Raw genomic sequence first — 22,061 nt, forward strand, 5'->3', positions numbered from 1 at the left:
TTACAATTATACAGTGCAAGGGAGAAACAGATTTAAGGGACTAGATCTGACAGAGTGCCTGATGAACTATGGATGGAGGTTCGCGACATTATACAGGAGACAGGGAGCAAGACCATCCCCAAGAAAAAGACATGCAAAAAAGCAAAATGGCTGTCTGAGGAGGCCTTACAAATAGCTGTGAAAAGAAGAGAAACCCAAAGCAAAGGAGAAAAGGAAAGATATTCATTTGAATGCAGAGTTCCGAAGAATAGCAGAGATAAGAAAGCCTTCCTCAGCGATCAATGCAAAGAAATAGAGGAAAACAATAGAATAGGGAAGACTAGAGATCTCTTCAAGAAAATTAGAGATACCAAGGGAACATTTCATGCAAAGATGGGCTTGATAAAGGACAGAAATGGTATGGACCTAACAGAAGTAGAAGATATTAAGAAGAGGTGGCAAGAATACACAGAAGAATTGTACAAAAAAGTTCTTCATGACCCAGATAATCACAATGGTGTGATCACTCACCTAGGGCCAGACATCCTGGAATGTGAAGTCAAGTGGGCCTTAGAAAGCATCACTACAAACAAAGCTAGATGAGGTGATGGAATTCGAGTTGAGCTATTTCAAATCCTAAAAGATGATGTTGTGAAAATGTCACACTCAATATGCCAGCAAATTTGGAAAACTCAGCAGTGGCCACAGGATGGAAAAGGTCAGTTTTCATTCCAATCCCAAAGAAAGGCAATGCCAAAGAATGCTCAAACTACCACACGATTGCATCTCACACACTAGCAAAGTAATGCTCAAAATTCTCCAAGCTAGGCTTCAACAATACGTGAACTGTGAACTTCCAGATGTTCAAGCTGGTTTTAGAAAAGGCAGAGGAACCAGAGATCAAATTGCCAACATCTGCTGGATCATTAAAAAAGCAAGAGCGTTCCAGAAATACATCTATTTCTGCTTTAGTGACTATGCCAAAGCCTTTGATTGTGTGGATCACAATAAACTGTGGAAAATTCTGAAAGAGATGGGAATACCAGACCACCTGATCTGCCTCCCGAGAAAATCTGTATGCAGGTCAGGAAGCAACAGTTAGAACTGGACATGGAACAGACTGGTTCCAAATAGGAAAAGGAGTATGTCAAGGCTCTATATTGTCACTGTGCTTATTTAACTTATATGCAGATTACATCACGAGAAGCACTGGGCTGGATGAAGCACAAGCTGGAATCAAGATTTCCGGGAGAAATATCAATAACCTCAGACATGCATCGGAGAAGGCAATGGCACCACATTCCAGTACCCTTGCCTGGAAAATCCCATGGATAGCGGAGCCTGGTAGGCTGCAGTCCATGGGGTTGCTAAGAGTCAGACACGGCTGATCGACTTCATTTTCACTTTTTACTTTCATGCACTGGAGAAGGAAATGGCAACCCACTCCAGTGTTCTTGCTTCGAGAATCCCAGGGACGGGGGAGCCTGGTTGGCTTCCATCTATGGGGTTGCACAGAGTCAGACAGAACTGAAGTGACTTAGCAGCAGTAGCAGCAGATATGCAGATAACACCACCCTTAGGGCAGAAAGTGAAGAACTAAAGAGCCTCTTGATGAAAGTGAAAGAGGAGAGTGAAGAAGCTGGCTTAAAACTCAACATTTAGAAAACAAAGATCATGGCATCCAGTTCTATCATTTCATGGCAAGCAGATGGAGAAACAGTAGGATCCAAAATCACTAGAGATGGTGACTGCAGCCATGAAATGAAAAGACGCTTACTCCTTGCAAGAAAAGTTATGACTAACCAAGCAGAGACATTACTTTGCCAACAAAGATCCATCTAGTTAAGGCTATGGTTTTTCCAGAAGTCGTGTATGCATATGAGAGTTGGACTGTAACGAAAGCTGAGTGCCAAAGAATTGATGCTTTTGAACTGTGGTGTTGGAGAAGACTTGAGAGTCCCTTGGACTGCAAAGGGATTCAACCAGTCCATCCTAAAGGAAATCAGTCCTGAATAGGGAAGGACTGATGTTGAAGCTGAAACTCCAATACTTTGGCCACTTCATGTGAAGAGCTGACTACTTTGAAAAGACCCTGATGCTGGAAAAGATTGAAGGCAGGAGGAGAAGGGGACAACAGAGGATGAGATGGTTGGATGGCATTACCGACCTAATGGACATGAGTTTGAGTAAACTCCAGGAGTTGAGTCAGACAAGACTGAGCGACTAATGTCAACTGAATCCATAGGTTGGATGTAGGCTTAGAGAACTTAAATATGTTCACTATCACACAAGATATTTGGAAAGTTTGTACAAGGCCATTGGGCTCTGCTCATTGTTCTCAGTGCTTCGTCAATGTTTCTTTATCTGAGGTTCCTCTTTGATACGTCTATTTTCATTTTATTGTAGTAATTAAAAAAATAAATTCCAATTGTTTTTTGATCAGCGTACACCTGCAGGCGCACATGAATTTGAGTCTAGCTGTACTGTGTTGTGAAAAACTTGCAATTGGATCCTAAAATGACAGCAGTGTAAATTATAAAGTACAAAACACTGTGGTGAAAGCACTGTCAGCAATAAATAAAAATGGCTTTCTTTGGGAGGAAATAACTGGAAAGAGAGAGAATAGGCTGGGGCAGGAAATGATCCACACCATTAGGAAAGGAAGAGCCATATTTAGGAAAGCATCTGAGGGACAAGGACATCTGAAACAAGTGAATTTTGGTCTTAGGCACTCCTCCAAGGGTTCAAGTCACAGAGGCAGTTAGGTTGCCTGAGCTTTGCCATTTCCTCTCCTGAAAGACATTGGACTTTTATTTCCCAAAGCCCGCTCATTCTGTTTTGCTGAGAGCATAACTTCTGTACAGGGGCCTGTTCAGGAACTGGCTTTGCAAAGATGAAAAGAGCCAAGTGCCTGTCTCCAAGCGCTTCTCGGCCTTAAAACAGAATATCCTAATAGGTAGGTATAAAGGGCCCTATTACAAGATGAGAAGCTTGCGGATGCCTCAGGTTTCCACAGAGGAGATGAGCTCTGTGTGGTCCAAAAGGCAGGCAACTCTTGATAGGCTTTCTTATCTCCCCAAAAGAATAAATGATCATGTGAAATATGAAACAAATAGATCGCCCAGAAAGGAAAGGATTGGGATGAAACTTTATATGGAAGTTTGAAATAAGTCCTCAGTATCTTCAGGAAAGAAGGGTCTAGAAGACCCAGGAGTGCTAACTGATCAAAAGGACAGTCTCCCCAGTGGAGCGTCTTCCTCAGACTTGCACCTCAGGAAATGTTGACTGTTCTGGAATATCTAATTAGGGGAGGTGAGAGAGTCCACCCACTTGTATCAGATTTGAACATAACATGGGGAGAAGGCTACTTTCACGATTCTAAGCTCTTTTCTCTCTTCACCCCCTGTAGTTTCAGTGCTGTGTGAGGTGTATCGGCAGGAATGTTCTCTTTTGAAGAGAAGTAATAAAAGCATTTAAATTAGCGGGAGGGTGGTTAACACCCGCAGCTCTGGCCCCACAGCACGCCTCCTCGTCCGCTGGGGTTCACTCCGCACCTCCCCGAGGGCTGGCAATAGCGCTAACGGCCGCGGAGTAGCAACGGTTCCCGCGCAGCGCGCGGCGGGCGTTACGCGGTCAGGACTTGCAGGCCAGCCGCGAGTTCAGAAGGGCTTGGGAGGGGGTAGGGGGACGAGGCTGGTCCGTGGGCAGCTTTTGACGAACAGTCCTTACAGCCAATTGGAAGCCTGGTCGACTTTTCCTTCTGCCAATAGGGAGCGAGGCCCGGACTGGGGAGGGGGGCGCTTCCCGAGGGCTGCGGCTGGATTCGATCCCGGGCTGCTGCCTTGAAGGCGGGGGCGGAGGCTCGGCCTGGGCTGCGAGGAGCGGATTAGGGGAGGAGGGAAGACCGGAAGCCACGGTCGCGTCCCCATCCTTAGATTCGCTCCTCCGGGCTGGGAGCGGAGACGCAGGAGGAAGGAGAGGCTGGATGTCGGCCCCGTGATAAAGGGGAGCGGCTGCTCCGGAGCCTTTTCCCGGGGCGCCTCCTCATCCCGCCAGCCCTCCGCAGCCACCCGGCTCCTGGGCGCGGGGCCCCCGCGGACGATTCGTCCGCGCAGATCTTTGCTGGAGAGGCGCTGCCGGTGACGGGTACTGGCCGGCGGCGTCCGAGGCCCGCGCCCCGCCGCTACCCCCACCGGCCTGCCGGCCGGTCCCTCTGGCCGCCGCCATGTCCTCCTCCTCATCCTCCCCCAGGGAGACGTACGAGGAGGACCGGGATTACGAGAGCCAGGCCAAGCGCCTCAAGACCGAGGAGGGGGAGATCGATTACTCGGCCGAGGAAGGCGAAAACCGCCGGGAAGCGACGTCCCGGGGCGGGGGCGATGGCGGCGGCGGCGGCCGGAGCTTCTCACAGCCGGTAACAAAGCGTGGCGCCCCGTCAGCTGAGTCTGGCGGCTCCCTGGGAAGCAGGGCTCCGCGGCTGGGACTCGGCCTCGGGGCCTCTCTCCCTCCTCGTTTTCCCGTTTTGCGGCGCTGACCGGGTCGGGAAGCGCCGACTCTTCTCTTTCGGGCTTTTATTCTTCGTCCTACCTGTTTCCAGCATCCCGAACGCGAGTCCGGCCCCGGCCTGGCCGCAGGCCCCGCTGCGAGTCCACTGCCGGCCCTGAACTTAGGGAGGGTCGCGAGCGGGGGGCGGCGCGAGGCGTTGCTTCCGCTCTGGGGGGCTCTGATGCGCGAGTAGCCCTTTGTTAGTTTAACTCCTCAGGCGGTTGACGGGCGTCGGACAACCGGTTCCCTTCAGCCCCTAGCCCCCAGCCTGCAGCATCCGCGCGCTGGTCTAGATCGCAGGATGGTGGCGTCGGTTCCGCCCAGGGATCTCTAAGCCTAGATGCTGAGGAGAGCCTCGGCTCAGTGACAGATCACGCTGTGGGGCTCACAACCCAGTTCCCCTCAAGGTTTAATTAAAATTTTTTTATTCCTGCTAGGCCTGGCGCGCATGCTTTGCTCCCCAGTTTCATGGTTATTGCTCAGTACAGTTTTCGGCTCTTCGATTAAAAATAAAATGTGTTGGCAGGTGTTCGCACACCGCTACTTTAAAGTAAAAGGAATCTTAAATCTCAGTTTTTCCTGGGCAGTTTGTTCCCAATTTGTTCCATAAAACTGAAGTCAGAACTGCATCAGACACACGTTCCGAGATTCTTGTTTTTCGCATCAAAAAGCTTAAATAGAGGCAGAAGGAATGTGAAAATCGTTTCATCCGGAGCAAGTGGTAACTCAACTTCAGTTGAATGGAAACTTTAAGGACGCGAAGCAAAGCAAAAGTTTCTTTTGCCATTTTTGGTGGCACGTAAGCTGTCCTTATGACTTAGGTGTTCTTTAAACTTGTAACACATTCTGATTAAAAAAAAAAACTGCCTGAAATTTTCGAAATTGTGCACATATGTTCTAATATCAGATTAAAATGTTTTTCACCTTTTATAAGAGGCAAATTGGAAGTCAGAAGTCTTTCAGCTCTTGTTTGCATTTTAACGTAAAAAATTCTGGTCAGTAGAATGTAGAGTTTACAAAGAGGATAATGTTGCAAGACATTTAAAAAAGGAACTTTGTCTTCCTCTAAATAGTTTTAGTATGGCTAGATACTGCTTTCAACTTCTGTACCTAGCTATTTGGAATATTCAGAGTGTAACTTGAAAGTGTGAATAAAAGTGCATTTCTTCTTAGGAAGTTTCAGTTCAAAATCAACTCCATCGTGGAAACTGAAAACAGAAATGTTGGAATATTATAACTGATATTTAGATGCATTGAATCAGCATATTTCTTTTGCCAAAAGGCTTGGTTGAGTTTTTGTGCGGCGGCGTGAAATGTCTTCCATTGAGAGTCTTCAAGATACTTTAACCAGTTTACGAAAAATTGTTTTTGAAAACAGATTAAATATTAAGCCAATACTATTATTTTAGATGTTGGGAAGAAAATAATGTATAATTAATACATTCAAAGTGAGTTGTATTTAGTAGTGGAAGTAGCTCTGGGCAGGGCTTGGGGAGTCAGAAATCTTAGCTAGTATACAATGTGTGACCTTGGTAAAGTCAGTTAACTACTATTCCGAGTTCTCTTTGTAAAATGTGAAAGTTGAACTTCGTGCTTTCCATACCTGAAGTTGTAATTCAGTCGTTGATCTAATGCAGGCAGGAACTAATGTATGTAGATTGAGTTATAAATTCACATTTTATCTGCTTTTTTTTTTCTTAGGAGAACGTGAATTGCTTTTATTTAATAATAGAGCCAATACTGCACTGTTGAATCTAATGAAGGATTATTTTTCCTGTTTTTAAACATTTTTCTTCATGTAATTTTGGAAACTATTTTGAAATCATTGCAGTTGGGGAAACCTGTACATAATAAAACTTTACTAGGACAGGAATGCCCTGAATAGAAATTTATGGTCTAGTGCATCATCATTCAGAAATATGGTAATTCATCTAACTGAGAAGGGTTTGACTCCACCTCAGCCTAGCCCCAGAAGACTTCGTGATCAAACTGTTTAGATAAATGCAGATTAGGTACGATGATGGGTAACCTCTTCAGCACTAGCTGGAAGATTGTAAAAGTGTGCAGTAAGACTTCAGAGATTTACATTGTTTGGCTTTTCGTGGGTTTTCTTGATTCTTTAATAATAACTAGGTTTTATGAGGATGTATTTAAGAAAAAGTTTATACAAATGCTCCTGATTTAAAGATGAATTAGTCACTGTAAATGATGTTTTTAAGGTGTAAAGAGAAATAAGTTTGTAGTTTGGATATGGGAAATTAAGACACTTCAAATTTGTGTCTTTTGTTGCTCTGAAGAGCAAAAACTCCCAGAGTGTTTTGCATTCTTTGGGTTACATTTTGAATAAAGCTTATGGAGGTTCATGCTGTATATTATACAATTACTTTATCCTTGTAGAATAAATTGTGTTCTTAAATTTAGCAGGTATGACCTTCAAGATCATATTAATAGTAAATATCTTTATCTGCTTCAGTTCAGTTCAGTTGCTCAGTCAGGTCCAACTCTTTGCGACCCCATGAACTGCAGCACGCCAGGCCTCCCTGTCCATCACCAACCCCTGGAGTTTACTCAAGCTCATGTCCATTGAGCCGGTGATGCCATCCAACCATCTAATCCTCTGTTGTCCCCTTCTCTTCCCGCCCTCAGTCTTTCCCAGCATCAGGGTCTTTTCAAATGAGTCAGTTCTTTGCATCTGGTGGCCAAAGTATTGGAGTTTCAGCTTTAGCGTCAGCCCTTCCAATGAATATTCAGGACTGATCTCCTTTAGGATGGACTGGTTGGATCCCTTTGCAGTCCAAGGGACTCTCAAGAGTCTTGTCCAACACCACAGTTCAAAAGCATCAGTTCTTTGGCGCTCAGCTTTCTTTATAGTCCAACTCTCACATCCATACATGACTGCTGGAAAAACCATAGCTTTGACCAGACGGACCCTTGTTGGCAAAGTAATGTCTCTGCTTTTTAAGCTGTCTAGGTTGGTCGTAACTTTTCTTCCAAGAAAAATAGTTAATTTCATGGCTGCAGTCACCATCTCTAGTGATTTGGGAGCCCCCCAAAAAACTTTTCAGAAAGCAGCTAGATTTCAGAATGTTAACTCTTCACTTGACAAAACCAATTGAAGAATTGGGAGGTTACTTAGAAATAATTCTGCTTTTATAAAGATTGGTATCAAAAATTTATGGAGTACTAATTCACTTTAGAGACTTTAAAATTTTTCTTTTACTCCATTCTGCTAGTGACTAAAAAGACAAATCAAAAATTGTTAAAAGTGATTGGTGATGAGGTGAAAGTTAAAGTTTCTCAACTTTAATAAATACACCTGTAAGATGGCAAAATGCCAAGGTAAAAATAAGGATCCAGGATTTCCAAACAGAATATTCTGTCTGCCTTACATAAAGAATCTCATTTGAATTTTAGATGCACTATTATCTTAAGCTTTAATGATCTGAATTACAGTGATGATGCTGTGATGGCTTATTGGGATGAATATAGAATGGGAGATGGGATGAAGCCACTTCGTTAGCTCCCACAGGAAGAGTTTAGGCTGTGACAGTGAGCATAGTAATTACACTCTGGAGAATAAAAAAGTTCACGGATGTGTACCTCCGAGGTAAGTGCCAGAGCCTTGAGGCTTCTGTAGCAGTAATGTCCTGTGTCTTATTTAGCTAAGCTGCTGCAGTACAGTGAGAATTTTAGGTTTAGTTTTGGGAAGTAAATGAAAAGTAGTAGGTTCTGGGACTTCCCTGGCGGTCCAGTGGCTTGTGCTTCCACTGTAGGGAGCTGGGGTTCAATCCTTGGTCAGGGAACTAAAATCCCATGTGTCAGGCAGCAGAGCCAAAAAAAAAAAAACTGGTAGGTTTTACTGCCTTTTGGTTTTAACAAGTGACTGTTTTTTCGTGTTAGTACATAAAAGTGAAAAGTGTTGTGAAGAGAGCTGTAAGCCCAACCAAAGCAGGTGTCTTGGCTCTGCTACCAGCATGCTTTGTGACTTAATCTCTTTGGAACTCAACTTGCTACCTATCACATGAGATGGTTGGATTAGAAATCCAACCAGATGATGATCACTGTGATCTCTTAGCTCATTAAAAAAATAATACTTGAGCCCTATCATGTGCTAGGCGCTGTTCTTGGGGATATACTAGTTAAAAAAATTCCATATTAAAAAATGTATGATTCTGCATCATTTAGCACTTTATTTTCCCTCTGTGAAATTGAATACAACTTTGAAAGCTTGCAGTTGCAGCCACAGCACCAACTCAGGTGAGCTTAAACAAAACAAAAAGGGGTATAGGGAGTTTATTGGTCTATATAACTATGAATGCCAAATTGTGGCATAGTTTTAGGGATTTTGTGATCTAGGGATTTAGATGAAGTCATAGGGACTAGATTCGGTGTCTTTCCATGTTTCAGCTCTGTGACTCTGCGATCCCATAGACTATAGTCTACCAGGGATCCTCCATCAGTGGCATTTTCCAGGCAAGTGTACTGGAGTGGGTTGCCATTTCCTTCTCTAGGGGATCTTCCCGACCCGGGAATCAAACCCAGGTCTCCCATTGCAGGCAGACACTTTTACCCTCTGAGCCACCAGGGAAGCCCCTATTTCCTCTATGTAATGATAAAATTAGACCTACATTGTTTTCGCTAGCAAATAAAGAGAACACTGCCTGTCCCTCAATGTCTGTAACTATCCCCTCTGATAAGCCATTTTTTAAAAAAATATCTCTCTACTCCTGACGAGTCACTGGACTACTTCTAAAGTTGGGAAGTTACGACTGTGTGAGTGAGAATACCAGTGGAATAATGTGGGACCGGGGTGTTTTTATTTGCTTGTTTTTGTGTTTAACCAAAAGGAAAAAGAGTTTTGGGTAGACAAAACCATAGAATTTCTACCATATGAGCAAAAAGATAGATAATTTTTTAAAAAGTTATTTGAATCATATGACTCTTGATTTTTAATCTTTGTTATATGATCAAATGTACCTTAAAACTGAATAGGAAAATTGAAAGACTTCCTGTATTTGGGATCTGCTTTATTGTAAGGAAAGAAAAGACCAAGCGATGTGATTGTTTGACTTGAAGACCATGTACTAATTAACTCTAAGCATAACGTAAGTTAAAAAAAAAATACTTCCAAAAAAAAATACTTGAAACTAGTTGGTCCTTCACCTATGTGAAGTATCCAGAGTAAAGGGGGGGAATAATCTTAAATATCTAGACATCTGCACTCATTTCTTGGTACTACTTTGATAAATTCTAATGTATCCAGAAAACAATTACCAGAATAGAGAAGATACTCAAGATCATAATCATAAGAGGAATGACAAGAATCTGGGGGATATTTAGCCTGAAAGTAAACTTCAGTGTGATTTCAGAAATCATTTCAAATAGAAAGGTTACGTAAAAGAGGGACATGAAGATAAGGATGAGGTGGCAGTGATTAATATGTATTGAGCTTTTGTTCAGTAACTGCATCTGGCACCGTGCTCAGCATTTTGTACTTGTCCTTTTTATTTGTTGTAATTTTAAGTGAAGAGGATTTCGTTTTCTTATTTTTTCACAAGTGAAACTAAGGTTCAGAAGGGTTAAGTAAGTAGTGTAAGATCACAAAGCCTATAAATGTCCAAAGACTCAAACACTGGTCTGACTTCACAGGCCATTTTGTATAGGAAGCTACAGGGAGACAGATTTAGATGCAGATTATGAAGAACTTTCTAAAAATGTTATAGTCCCACAAGGTTTTTCCCTGTCATTGAGGGTGTTTAAGGAGAGGCTTATAATCATCAGTTGCAGTGGTTCTGTGCACATTTGGTTTTGGAGGATGAATTACTCAATTTGAGGTTGTTCATTTTTAATCCTATATAGGAGGACAGAGAATGTTGTTTGGTGTTGCACGTATGTTATGCATGGAAATGTTGGGAAAGCAAAAAAAGCCTGAAGACATTGAGCATTGCCTTTATGAGTTTACAGTTTCACTGTATCGAGAAATGTTAATGGACCCTTCTCATTTCTCTCATTGTAGAAGCTTTATTTGTACTCTATAGAGCTTCCTTTCTCTTTAGTCGAGCCTGGTTTTCAATCAGCAATAGTCAAAATTAGCACTCAAGGTTGATATTATTGGAGTTGTTCTTTGAGGTAGCCTTTGGAGAGGGGCAGGGTGTTTGTAACTGGTCTGTAGCTTGCCGTGAGGACCAAAAAATGCCTCCATTATAGTTCACACAGTTTACCTAAAGAAGGGGTTGAGTGATTAAAAAAGAAAGCAACCACATGTAAATTGAAGGCATGCCTCCATTTGCTGGGTTCTTATTCAGAATATTGTTTTTAGTCTGATAAATAGTAGATATAAATAGACCAGGAGAGAGCCTAGATAACTAAACATTTGAAGTGGACAGAATGAGCTTCTGTATGAGAAACTCTTTAAGCTTTAGAAGACATAGTTAAAATATTAATATGTGGATGGGGTAAACAGTACTGACTTAGCAATTTAAGATTCAGATGCATAGTATGATGCTTAAAGGAAGTATTTTTAGGGTAGCAAAAGAAGGTCTGAAGATGATTTCAGATTTCTTATCACCAGTATATAGTATAAAGTATTGATTTAAGAAAAATGTTAGTATTTGGGGGGGAAATGAGGGGTATAGTGAAAATATAGTTTGAAAAGATATCTTTAATACATCAGTTTTACTTTTGGAAACAACCCTAGGTTTTTGTTTTTGTTTTTTTTTTCTTTTTTAAATAACAGAAAGGATGAGAAAATTTTAAGTTCAAGAAAAGGGTACTAATTTAGAGAAATGTCAAGGTAGGTAAACTCATGAAAGGCAGAGTCATTGAGTGGGAATAAGGGACATATATAGGGGTTATGGGATATGTTCTCAGCCTTGAGGTGAGATATCTCAGATATGATCATATCTGAGATCATATGATATGATCATATGATCATATCAGATATCTTAGAGATGATTATCATATCTGCCTCTAAGTATCATACTGATTGCATTTAACATCATTCATATTTTAAAGAATGACTAAAATTTTGATCTGTTTAACTTCAGTTCAGTTCAGTCGCTCAGTCGTGTCCGACTCTTTGCGACCCCATGAATCGCAGCACGCCAGGCCTCCCTGTCTATCACCAACTCCTAAAGTTCACTCAGATTCACGTCCATCGAGTCAGTGATGCCATCCAACCATCTCATCCTCTGTCGTCCCCTTCTCCTGCCACCAATCCCTCCCAGCATCAGAGTCTTTTCCAGTGAGTCAGCTCTTCGCATGAGGTGGCCAAAGTACTGGAGTTTCAGCTTTAGCATCATTCCTTCCAAAGAAATCCCAGGGTTGATCTCTTTCAGAATGGACTGGTTGGATCTCCTTGCAGTCCAAGGGACTCTCAAGAGTCTTCTCCAACGCCACAGTTCAAAAGCATCAATTCTTCGGCGCTCAGCCTTCTTCACAGTCCAACTCTCACATCCATACATGACCACAGGAAAAACCATAGCCTTAACTAGACGGACCTTAGTTGGCAAAGTAATGTCTCTGCTTTTGAATATGTTATCTAGGTTGGTCATAACTTTTCTTCCAAGGAGTAAGCGTCTTTTAATTTCATGGCTACAGTCACCATCTGCAGTGATTTTGGAGCCCAAGAAAATAAAGTCTGACATTGTTTCCACTGTTTCCCCATCTATTTCCCATGAAGTGATGGGACCAGATGCCATGATCTTCATTTTCTGAATGTTGAGCTTTAAGCCAACCTTTTCACTCTCCTCTTTCACTTTCATCAAGAGGCTTTTTAGTTCCTCTTCACTTTCTGCCATAAGGGTGGTGTCATTTGCATATCTGAGGTTATTGATATTTCTCCTGGCAATCTTGATTCCAGCTTGTGTTTCCTCCAGTCCAGCGTTTCTCTGTTTCACTTAGGAAATGTAAAATCAGATCTTCTGAGAGATTTAAAAAGTGGTCCTATAGTTCATTTCTTTGTAAGAAGACCAGTTTGAAAAATACTCATTTTTTATGAGTTTATTTTCCAGATACTTGTTATCTATGTTGGGAAGGGAGGTAGGAAGAAGAGATGTGTTCAACTGATTTGGCAGTATTATGAAAGTAGGTGTTGAGTTAATGAACATTTTTTATATTGTTCTTCATACTATTTTGTAGGGCTTAAATATTGTTCAGTCACTCAGTCATGTACGACTCTTTTTCAACCCCTTGGACTGGAGCCTAGCAGGCTCCTCTGTCCGTGGGATTTCCTAGGCAATAATATTGGAGTGGGCTGCAATTTCTTTGTCCAGGGGATCTTTCCCACCTAGGGATCGAACCCATGTCTCCTGCAATAGCAGGTGAATTCTTTACCACTGAGCCACCTGGGAATATAAGAATTTCCCAACTTTTAAAAAAGTGTAAAATGTTTAATTACAATGTCCTTCCTCTAGATTCAGTAGTTTTTAACATTTTACCCTTTGAGATTTTATTTCTATATACATACTTTTTCCCGTATACTATTTAAAAGTAAATCGCAGATATCATGATCACTTCAGTCGCTCAGTCTTGTCTGACTTTGCGACCCTATGAACTGCAGCACACCAGGCCTCCCTGTCCATCACCAACTCCCAGAGTCCACCCAAACCCATGTCCATTCAGTCGGTGATGCCATCCAACCATCTTATCCTCTGTTGTCCCCCTTCTCCTGCCCTCAATCTTCCCCAGCATCAGGGTCTTTTCCAGTGAGTCAGCTCTTCACATCAGGTGGCCAAAGTATTGGAGTTTCAGCTTCAGCATCAGCCTTTCCAATGAACACCCAGGACTGATCTCCTTTAGGATGGACTGGTTGAATCTCCTTGCTGTCCAAGGGACTCTCAAGAGTCTTCTCCAACACCACAGTTCAAAAGCATCAATTCTTCGGCGCTCAGCTTTCTTTATAGTCCAACTCTCACATCCATACGTGACCACTGGAAAAACCATAGCCTTGACTAGACTTGGACCTTTGTTGACAAAGTAATGTCTCTGCTTTTCAATATGCTATCTAGGTTGGTCATAACTTTGCTTCCAAGGAGTAAGCGTCTTTTAAGTTCATGGCTGCAATCACCATCTGCAGTGATTTTGGAGCCCAGAAAAATAAAGTCAGCCACTGTTTCCCCATCTATTTGCCATGAGGTGATGGGACCAGATGCCATAATCTTCGTTTTCTGAATGTTCAGCTTTAAGCCAGCTTTTTCACTCTCTTTCACTTTCAACAAGAGGCTTATAAGGGTGGTGTCATCTGCATATCTGAGGTTATTGATATTTCTCCCGGCTGTCTTGATTCCAGCTTGTGCTTCCTCCAGCCCAGCATTTCTCATGATGTACTCTGCATATAAATTAAATAAGCAGGGTGACAATATACAGCCTTGATGTACTCCTTTTCCTATTTGGAACCAGTCTGTTGTTCCATGTCTAGTTCTAACTGGTGCCTCCTGACCTGCATACAGGTTTCTCAAGAGGCAGGTCAGGTGGTCTGGTATTCCCATCTCTTTCAGAATTTCCACAGTTTATTGTGATCCACAGAGTCAAAGGCTTTGGTATAGTCAATTAAGCAGAAATAGATGTTTTTCTGGAACTCTCTTGCTTTTTCCATGATCCAGAGGATGTTGGCAATTTGATCTCTGGTTCCTCTGCCTTTTCTAAAACCAGCTTGAACATCTGGAATTTTATGGTTCACATATTGCTGAAGCCTGGCTTGGAGAATTTTATGATAGTTCATCCTTAAAAACCACAGCTTTCCTAAGAATAAGGATATGCTTTTCATATAGCTATTACCATCATAATGGTACCTTAGATAGTCAGTGGCTTCCCTGATAGCTCAGTTGGTAAAGATTCCTTCTGCAATGCAGGAGACCCCTGTTTGATTCTTGGGTTGGGAAAATCCGCTGGAGAAGGGATAGGCTACCCACTCCAGTATTCTTGGGCTTCCCATGAGGTCAGCTGGTAAAGAATCCTGCAATGCAGGAGACCTGGGTTCGATCCCTGGGTTGGGATGATCCCATGGAGAATGGAAAGGCTACCCACTCCAGTATTCTGGCCTGGAGAATTCCATGGACTGTATAGTCCATGGGGTCAGAGAGTCGGACACGACTGAGCAAGTTCCGCTTTTACTTTTCAGATGGCCAGTACTTCTATTATTTAATATCCTGTCTATAATTCAGTTTCTTCAGTTTTCCCTAAGATGACTTTTATAGCAATTTTTATCTTATAAAATGAAACCTCACATATTGCGTTTGGTTGTCTGTCTTTACTCTTCAATCTGAAGTCTTCCTTCCACTAATTTTTGATACTTTTTGAAGAGCCCAGACCAGTAGAGTTTTATTTTACACTTTCACTTTTGCCAGCTCATTTCTAAGGATCAAAGGAGATAGCTATCTTATTTCTTGTTGTTTAATTATTTTTAGAGTAAAACTTGTTATTTGTATTTTGTGTTGTCTTTAAATTAGATTTTTAGGTATTATTTAGAGCTTTCTTCCTGAATTATTGTCATCCAGTAGTATTTAAGAGCTTAATGATGATAATGTCCATTTGGTTGTTGAGTTTCACCGAAACAGTCTCGTTTCTTTAGGCTGCTAATAGAATGTAGGTATACGTAGGGTGCAGTTAAAATGATTCGTTTCAGACTTAGTGGCATGTAATGAATATCGGTTTTACCTTAGAAAAGACTCAGCATAAGCAATTCAAATGAAATTCCAAGGACTGAATTAATATTTTCAAAGGACTCAATTTTGACAAGAGTGTCAGAGTAATCTCATGGTTACTTATATACTTAAATTAGATCTTTAGATAATTAGTTGGGCACAAGACTGTTACAATATTTTCTAACAGCCTTTATAATAAAGCAAAGTTGGTAGGTCTTTAAAAATAGCCATAAAGGGATTTAATTTTCTTAAAATGATTCTTAAGTTTTAATGGTAAAACGTGCTCTTATAGATTAGAAGGAAAAACCTTTCTTGCCTTTTGTGGGAGAAAAACCTTTTCCTTTAATAGATTTTTTGGTTCTAGATATGAATTGCACATGGGTTTCATTCCTTTCATTTTAAAAACTGTTAATTGGAAGATAGTTTATGTATAGCATTGTGTTAGCTTCAGGTCTACTTCGTAGTGAATTGACTTTGCATACATTGTGAAGTGATCACCGTAATAAATCTAGTAACCATCAGCCCCTTACAAAGTTATTGTAATATTACTGACTATGTTTTTTGTGCTGTATATTATGTCCCATGGCTTATTTATTTTATACCTGGAGGTTTGTACCTTTTAAGCCCCTTCACCTATTTCACATTCCTCCCCTCCCAACATCCATTTGTTCTCTGTAACTGTGAGTCTGTGTTTTTGTTTTGCTTGTAGGTTTGTATTGTTTTTTTAGATTCCACATAATACCCTTGAGCTCCATTCATGTTGTCTCAAATAGCAAGATATTTTTTTTTTGCTGAGCCTTGGGGCATGTGGAATCTTAGTTCCCCGACCAGGGATCCAACCTGCACCCCTTGCAGTGGAATCATTGAGTCTTAACCACTGGATTGGCAGGGAAGTCCCCAAAGTTCATTTTTATGGCTGAATAATATTCTTTATCCATTCATCTGCTGATGGACACTTACGTTGCTTCATTTTTGAAGTGATGTAAGAGTGGTGCCCAGTGGCTATTTGTATATATAAATCTTTGATTTATAGGACTTCAATAAGTAAATGAGAGCTATTTTCATTTTCAAGCTAATTCTCCTACATGGTCCCTTTTAAAATTAAGTATAAGACTGTATATTTTAAAGCTTCTTGCTGGGCATACTCAAAGATACACAGTATTTCACAGAAGCCCAGAGAGGCTTGTGTTTTTTATTTGTTTTTGGCTGTGCCTGTGCAGCTTGTGGGATCTTAATTCCCTGACCAGGCCCTGGCAGTGAAAACACCCAGTTCTAACTATTGGACCAACAGGGAATTTCCAAGGCTTGTATTTTTGAGTACTCCTTGTTCAGCAGGAGATGGTTGTTGTCGTTCAGCTGCTGAGTCGTATCCAACTGTTTGCGACTCCGTGGACTAAAGCCCACCAGGCTTCCCTGTCCTTTACCATCTTCCGGAGCTTGCTCAAACTCATGTCCATTGAGTCGGTGATGCCATCCAACCATCTCATCCATTGTTGTCTCCTCCTCCTGCCTTCAATCTTTCCTAGCATCAGGGTATTTTGTTATGTGTAGGCTCTTTGTATCAGGTAGCCGAAGTATTGACGCTTCAACTTCAGCATCAGTCCTTCCAATGAATATTCAGGGTCGATTTCCTTTAGGATGGACTGGTTGGATCTCCTTGCAGTCAAAGGAACTCTCAAGAGTCTCTCAAAAGCAGCAATTCCTGGGCGCTCAGCCTTCTTTATGGTCCGGTTCTCACATCCATACTGGTACTTCAGCAAAGATGGTACCTTGTATAAATTTAAGTTGTCAAGTGTATAGAGTAACTTCAAATTATGGTGGAACTAGAAAATCAGTTAAACAAGGTCAAAAGATGATAATTAATCTATATTGCAGGAAAAATGGAGTGTATACCCTTATATTAATTGGGACTTTCTGTTCAGTTTTTGTGATTGCAGTTTGATTTGGGATTTTTATATAAGTGTTTGCTTTTTAATGCAGAGTTGGATTTACTAAAAGATGCAATTTAGACTTCTAACTATAAATTATTTTATCTTGCTAGGAGGCTGGTGGAAGTCATCATAAAGTTTCTGTTTCACCCGTTGTCCATGTTCGAGGACTCTGTGAATCTGTGGTGGAAGCAGACCTTGTGGAGGCCCTGGAAAAATTTGGGACAATATGGTAAGGCCAACAGGGACTCGATATAGATGTGGAAACAGTGCAGTAGAGCAGGCTTTGTTTTCTTGCTGCAAGCCTTGATGCTTAGCCATAGAATATATTCTTTGCCTATAACTGTATTTCTTTGAAACCTTCTTAGTCTTTCTGAGATTAATTTTTAATTTTTCTGAGGTGAATTTTTGTGGATCATGATCCCATCTCACTCCTCAACCAGATTGTGTGTAACACTAATTATTGCATCTTTCATCTGATTTTCAAATGAATCCATGATTCCTTCTTAAATACTGTTTTAAGCCATTGAGTTAATTAATCATGCCCTTTATCTTCAGAGTTTCAAATAGTAGTACTTAAATACTGGGTTTTTTTTTGTTTGTTTATTGTAGTTTGTTTTGAACTGTTTATTAATTGGCAGTGAAAAGGGAGTAGACTAAAAGGTAGGCGTGACTTGCTTAGTGTGAGTTGCTGTGATATCATGAGTGGTCAGTGTTTTATCCTAGCTTACCTTCCTTTTGTGTTTTGTAGTCAGTCATGCTCTTCCTTTGCAGCTGTGTATACTTAAGAAGACTGACTTACATGAAAAACGTGATTTGAAAAATGAATCTGCTGCCCAAAATAGACACTTAAAAAAGTGCTTTCTAAATTGAAATATGCTTGGCTGTTCTTTCTTACTATGGATAATATAGAATTTATTACTTTTTTTCTATTTGGGGTTTTTGTTATAGGCAACAGAGACTATACAGACTAAGTCATAATATATAAACAGGAGAGAAATTTCAATATATTTGCTGAGATCATTTGACTGCTTCAATTTTATAAAAATGTATGTGGAGTTTTGAGTATTGAAAGAAGATGGTGAGGGAGAGATCAGAGATTCCAACAGAGAGGAATTGTTTCTTCAAAGGAGTATTAGTAGTGTTAGGTGATACCTTCCATCATGGCATCTTCTTAATTTCTTGGTGACCTCAATGAGAGGTGGATGACTTAGCAAACTTATTACCCTTAACTTATGGACCTCAGAAACCACTGTTAACATTTTGTTTATGGTTGGAGGTACAAATTGGAAAACCTCATGGGCATAAATAGAAGTCCATTTCTTGAAGTATCACTAGGATGACTATATCACTTCTTAGTCATTTGGAGTGGATATTGGAAGTTAAGTTTGTCTGGAGAATTACATAGTATTGAAGCAGACTCCTTACATGATACTTAGACTTGCATGTTGACATTGATTCACCCAGTCACCACTTCCAGGTGGTGTGTAGTCTTATGGAGTTATAAAGAGACTCCATGAGACAATGAGGTTATCTCTGGATTTTTATTTTCTTCTGTTCTTATATATTTAGGGCTTTTTAAGTTATTTTTTTTACAGCCAAGAAATACTGAATATTGTCAGAAAACAAGTTGGTGAGCAAATGAAGTTGGAAACTTTAGGGAAATAATAACTATATTGATATTTTGATGTCAATTATGACCATGAACTAGATGTTGGGGATTAAAGAAATAGAACTGTTTGTTTAAGGCTGTGACTAATTTGAATCACTTTGAGTGGCTCGTCAATTTTTAGACTCTATACTGTTTGATATTTAGTCTGTGGTAATGTGTTCCATATATGAATTTTGTTTGGTTACTTTGCATAGTACCTCATTCTACCCTCAAGATTCATAGTTATGTGGATAGAAAATGGTGAAGTAATTGGAACAAATTAGTGTATAATTAAGAGCTTAATTGGCATAAATACGTACAATAGGAGTTTCAGTTGGTGTGAAATGATCTTGAATAAGAGGTATCTGCTACCAAAGCTGAAAGAAGTTTGAATAGCTTCCTATGAGGAGTAGGTGTTTGCTTCAAAATGTCACACTTATAGAAACTTTCCATATTTTTTTGTTTGTTGATTTATTTGGTGGTATATGTGAGGGCAAATATAAAGATTTTACAGAAACTACTTGTATTAAAAAGATGAGTCACCAAGTTCGATATATAGTAAGTTTATACTTAAAAACTAGATGTATAGGAAAGAAGTTCAGAAGAAACTGTAAGATGTTAAAAATAAGTCAGGATAATTGCTATTTTTTGTCTTTAATCAAAAGAATATTTAAAAATATATCCTTATAAGTCTCTTTTCCTCCCTTCTCTCTTTCATTAAAGGAAAAGATACTAGGTAGTGATTAGCTATACCAGTTTGAATTTTAAAACAAAACTTTGGAGACCTGATTTATGTAGTAAATCTCTTGCTTCCTTTTGTTTTTATTTAAAAATTAGTAAGTATGTTTTAAGCTATAAGCTGAACATACCTATTCTACCATATTTTTGGACTTTTTATTTTTTCTGTCTTTGGTCTTCCAGTCTTTCTTGTATTAGTACTTTGAACTTTTTTTTTAAATTATGTACCCTAGAATTTAAGTGAATTATAAAATGCCTGTGACATTCTGATTTTCCATTCCCTATCTTTATATGATGCTACTTTTCCTGGGTAACCTGTGTAGCATTTAACTCTGTGCTTCTAACTTACTTTTTATTGTATTTATAGAAAGCATTTTTTTTTTTTACTACAAACAGCTAAGTCTATTATAATAGGCCAATAAAGAATTTATTTTTTTGAACCTTTATGATTTTTCTGTGTTTCCAAAGACCCAAAGGACATTATTAACATATTTACTTGGTGATACCACTTAGCTTTAAACCAACTTAGATTTGTGAGAGGGAGAATATTTATTATTCTTAAATTTCTTTAGCATAGACCTAATTCTGGTGTTTTCTGTTTTTTTGTATACAAAACTTTAGAACCTCAACTAGGAGTTTGAGTTTCTAAAAGGAATGTTTCTCTCCTGAAATTTATATCTTGCATTTATAGTTGGGAAAACTAATCCTAGGCGTTACTGTTTCTGTGTTTTATTCTTCAGTTTTGAATGGTGTGGGCTGAAAGCTAATAAACCTCCTAGACCAAAGTATTGATTGAATACCTGTCATGTGCCAGGCTCTTTGTTTCTAGATGCTAAGGATGAGTGAGGCAAGGTAAACAGTTTATATGCAGGAACTGTAATCTTGACAGCCGTGCTCCCAGTTGTATAAACAAGGAAGCTGAAATTCTTAAGAAATTACATAATTTGCCAGGCTACAAAGTGGTCTGTTTCTTACTAAGAAATGGCTTGCCAGTTTTTGAAGTGTAGTTAGTTCCTGGATGCCTGATTGAGAAGCAGTGCTGTCACTGAGTACCTGACCTCATGTTATTTCTCTGGCCTCCTGCTCTTATAAAAAGCACATTGACTGTGTTTAAAAATATTTTTAACGCCCTTGTTTCTGTGAATAGAGGACATGGTTCCCTGTTCCTATCCGCGTGTTCTGATTTCTTGCTAACCTCCCTTCATTTCTAGTTTTTTTTGACATGTATACACTGCTTTATTTATTTTTGACTGCGTTGGATCTTCATTGCTGCGCAGGCTTTCTCTAGTTGCAGTGAGTGGGGGCTGTTCTCTAGTTGCAGTACATGGGCTTCTCATTGCAGTGGCTTCTCTTGTTATGGAGTACAGGCTCTAGGTCCACGGGCTTCAACAGTTGTGACTTCCAGATATTTTTTAATGCTGCTTATAAGTGGCAGCCTGAGGAATAAACTGGATGGGATTATTAGTAACTGATAACAGAATTGTGCTTGAGGAGGGCATGAGGTACATAAAAGCTTTTAATCACAAGAGGACCTTTCAAACATATACCATCTACCCGGTATACCACAGTTTATTTGGATAATTTAAGAGTTTGCTAACATTGGGTGTAGGTAGTGAAGACTACTAGCCTGTATGATTTGAGACATTTTTAATTGAAGTCTGCTTTTACTTGAGAAAAATGTTAATTAAACTTGCTATAGTAAAGTATTCTTTCCCTGTCTTCCTTCAGCTATGTGATGATGATGCCGTTTAAACGGCAGGCTCTGGTGGAATTTGAGAACATAGATAGTGCCAAAGAATGTGTGACGTTTGCTGCAGATGAACCTGTGTACATAGCTGGTCAGCAGGCTTTTTTCAACTATTCTACAAGCAAAAGGATCACTCGGCCAGGAAATACTGATGATCCATCAGGAGGCAACAAAGTTCTTCTGCTCTCGATTCAGAATCCTCTTTATCCAATTACAGTGGTATGTATTTTAGTAAGACAGACTAAATTAAAAGTGATTTTGGAATTTGCCTTGGGTGACTAACCTGTAGTTTTCTTCACTGCCATATAGATGTTTGAAAATATTGGGTTAAAAAAAAAGAATTATTAAAAGTAATCTTAGTTTTGACTATCATGTTTAATGAACAAAGACATGGTAAGCACTGAAGTTGTAAAGAGGTCAGAAACACAGTTGTCATAATTAAATAGGCACATTACTTTTATTTACTACTCTCACTGTTAACTCTCTTTCTGACGATAAACTATAGACAGGCTTATTGGAAATGATCCAAGAAATCTGTCACTCATTTGCCAGCACATAACACTAAGAGCATCTGCTAGGTAGTGACAGAATCCCGTGGTATAGTAAGATGTATTTATCATTATAAACTGTTTAGAGATAGCTTGTTAAAAACTTCTCTTCTTCACTCTTTAAAAAAATAATGTTAAAATTTTGAAAGGATTCATGTCCTGAACCAGTTGAGTTTTCTACTTTATAGTAATAGCATGCTGTTTAGTAATAAACTAGTGATAAGGACACTTGATTTTTGTAATGAATAAAATATCATAATAAGAGGCGCTTCATTTAGTACC

At 39.9% G+C, this 22,061-nt stretch overlaps 1 protein-coding gene across 3 annotated transcripts in view; it reads left to right on the plus strand.

Moving 5' to 3' along the window:
* The first annotated feature begins 3,536 nt into the window (after positions 1 to 3,536).
* The window catches only part of HNRNPLL (heterogeneous nuclear ribonucleoprotein L like), a 39,032-nt gene continuing 20,507 nt past the window's right edge, over positions 3,537 to 22,061 (plus strand). Inside the window, exons 1-3 of one of the 3 annotated variants that reach the window (XM_069583523.1) lie at positions 3,537 to 4,393; positions 17,209 to 17,327; positions 21,213 to 21,450. In XM_069583523.1, coding sequence (XP_069439624.1) covers positions 4,205 to 4,393; positions 17,209 to 17,327; positions 21,213 to 21,450 — 546 coding nt within the window. In that variant the 5' untranslated portion in view covers positions 3,537 to 4,204. The remainder of the gene's footprint in view (positions 4,394 to 17,208; positions 17,328 to 21,212; positions 21,451 to 22,061) is intronic. The other 2 variants (XM_069583521.1, XM_069583522.1) reach the window with 2 other exon arrangements.

The sequence above is a fragment of the Ovis canadensis genome, chromosome 3 (assembly GCF_042477335.2).
Source record: "Ovis canadensis isolate MfBH-ARS-UI-01 breed Bighorn chromosome 3, ARS-UI_OviCan_v2, whole genome shotgun sequence".
Lineage (NCBI taxonomy): Eukaryota > Metazoa > Chordata > Mammalia > Artiodactyla > Bovidae > Ovis > Ovis canadensis.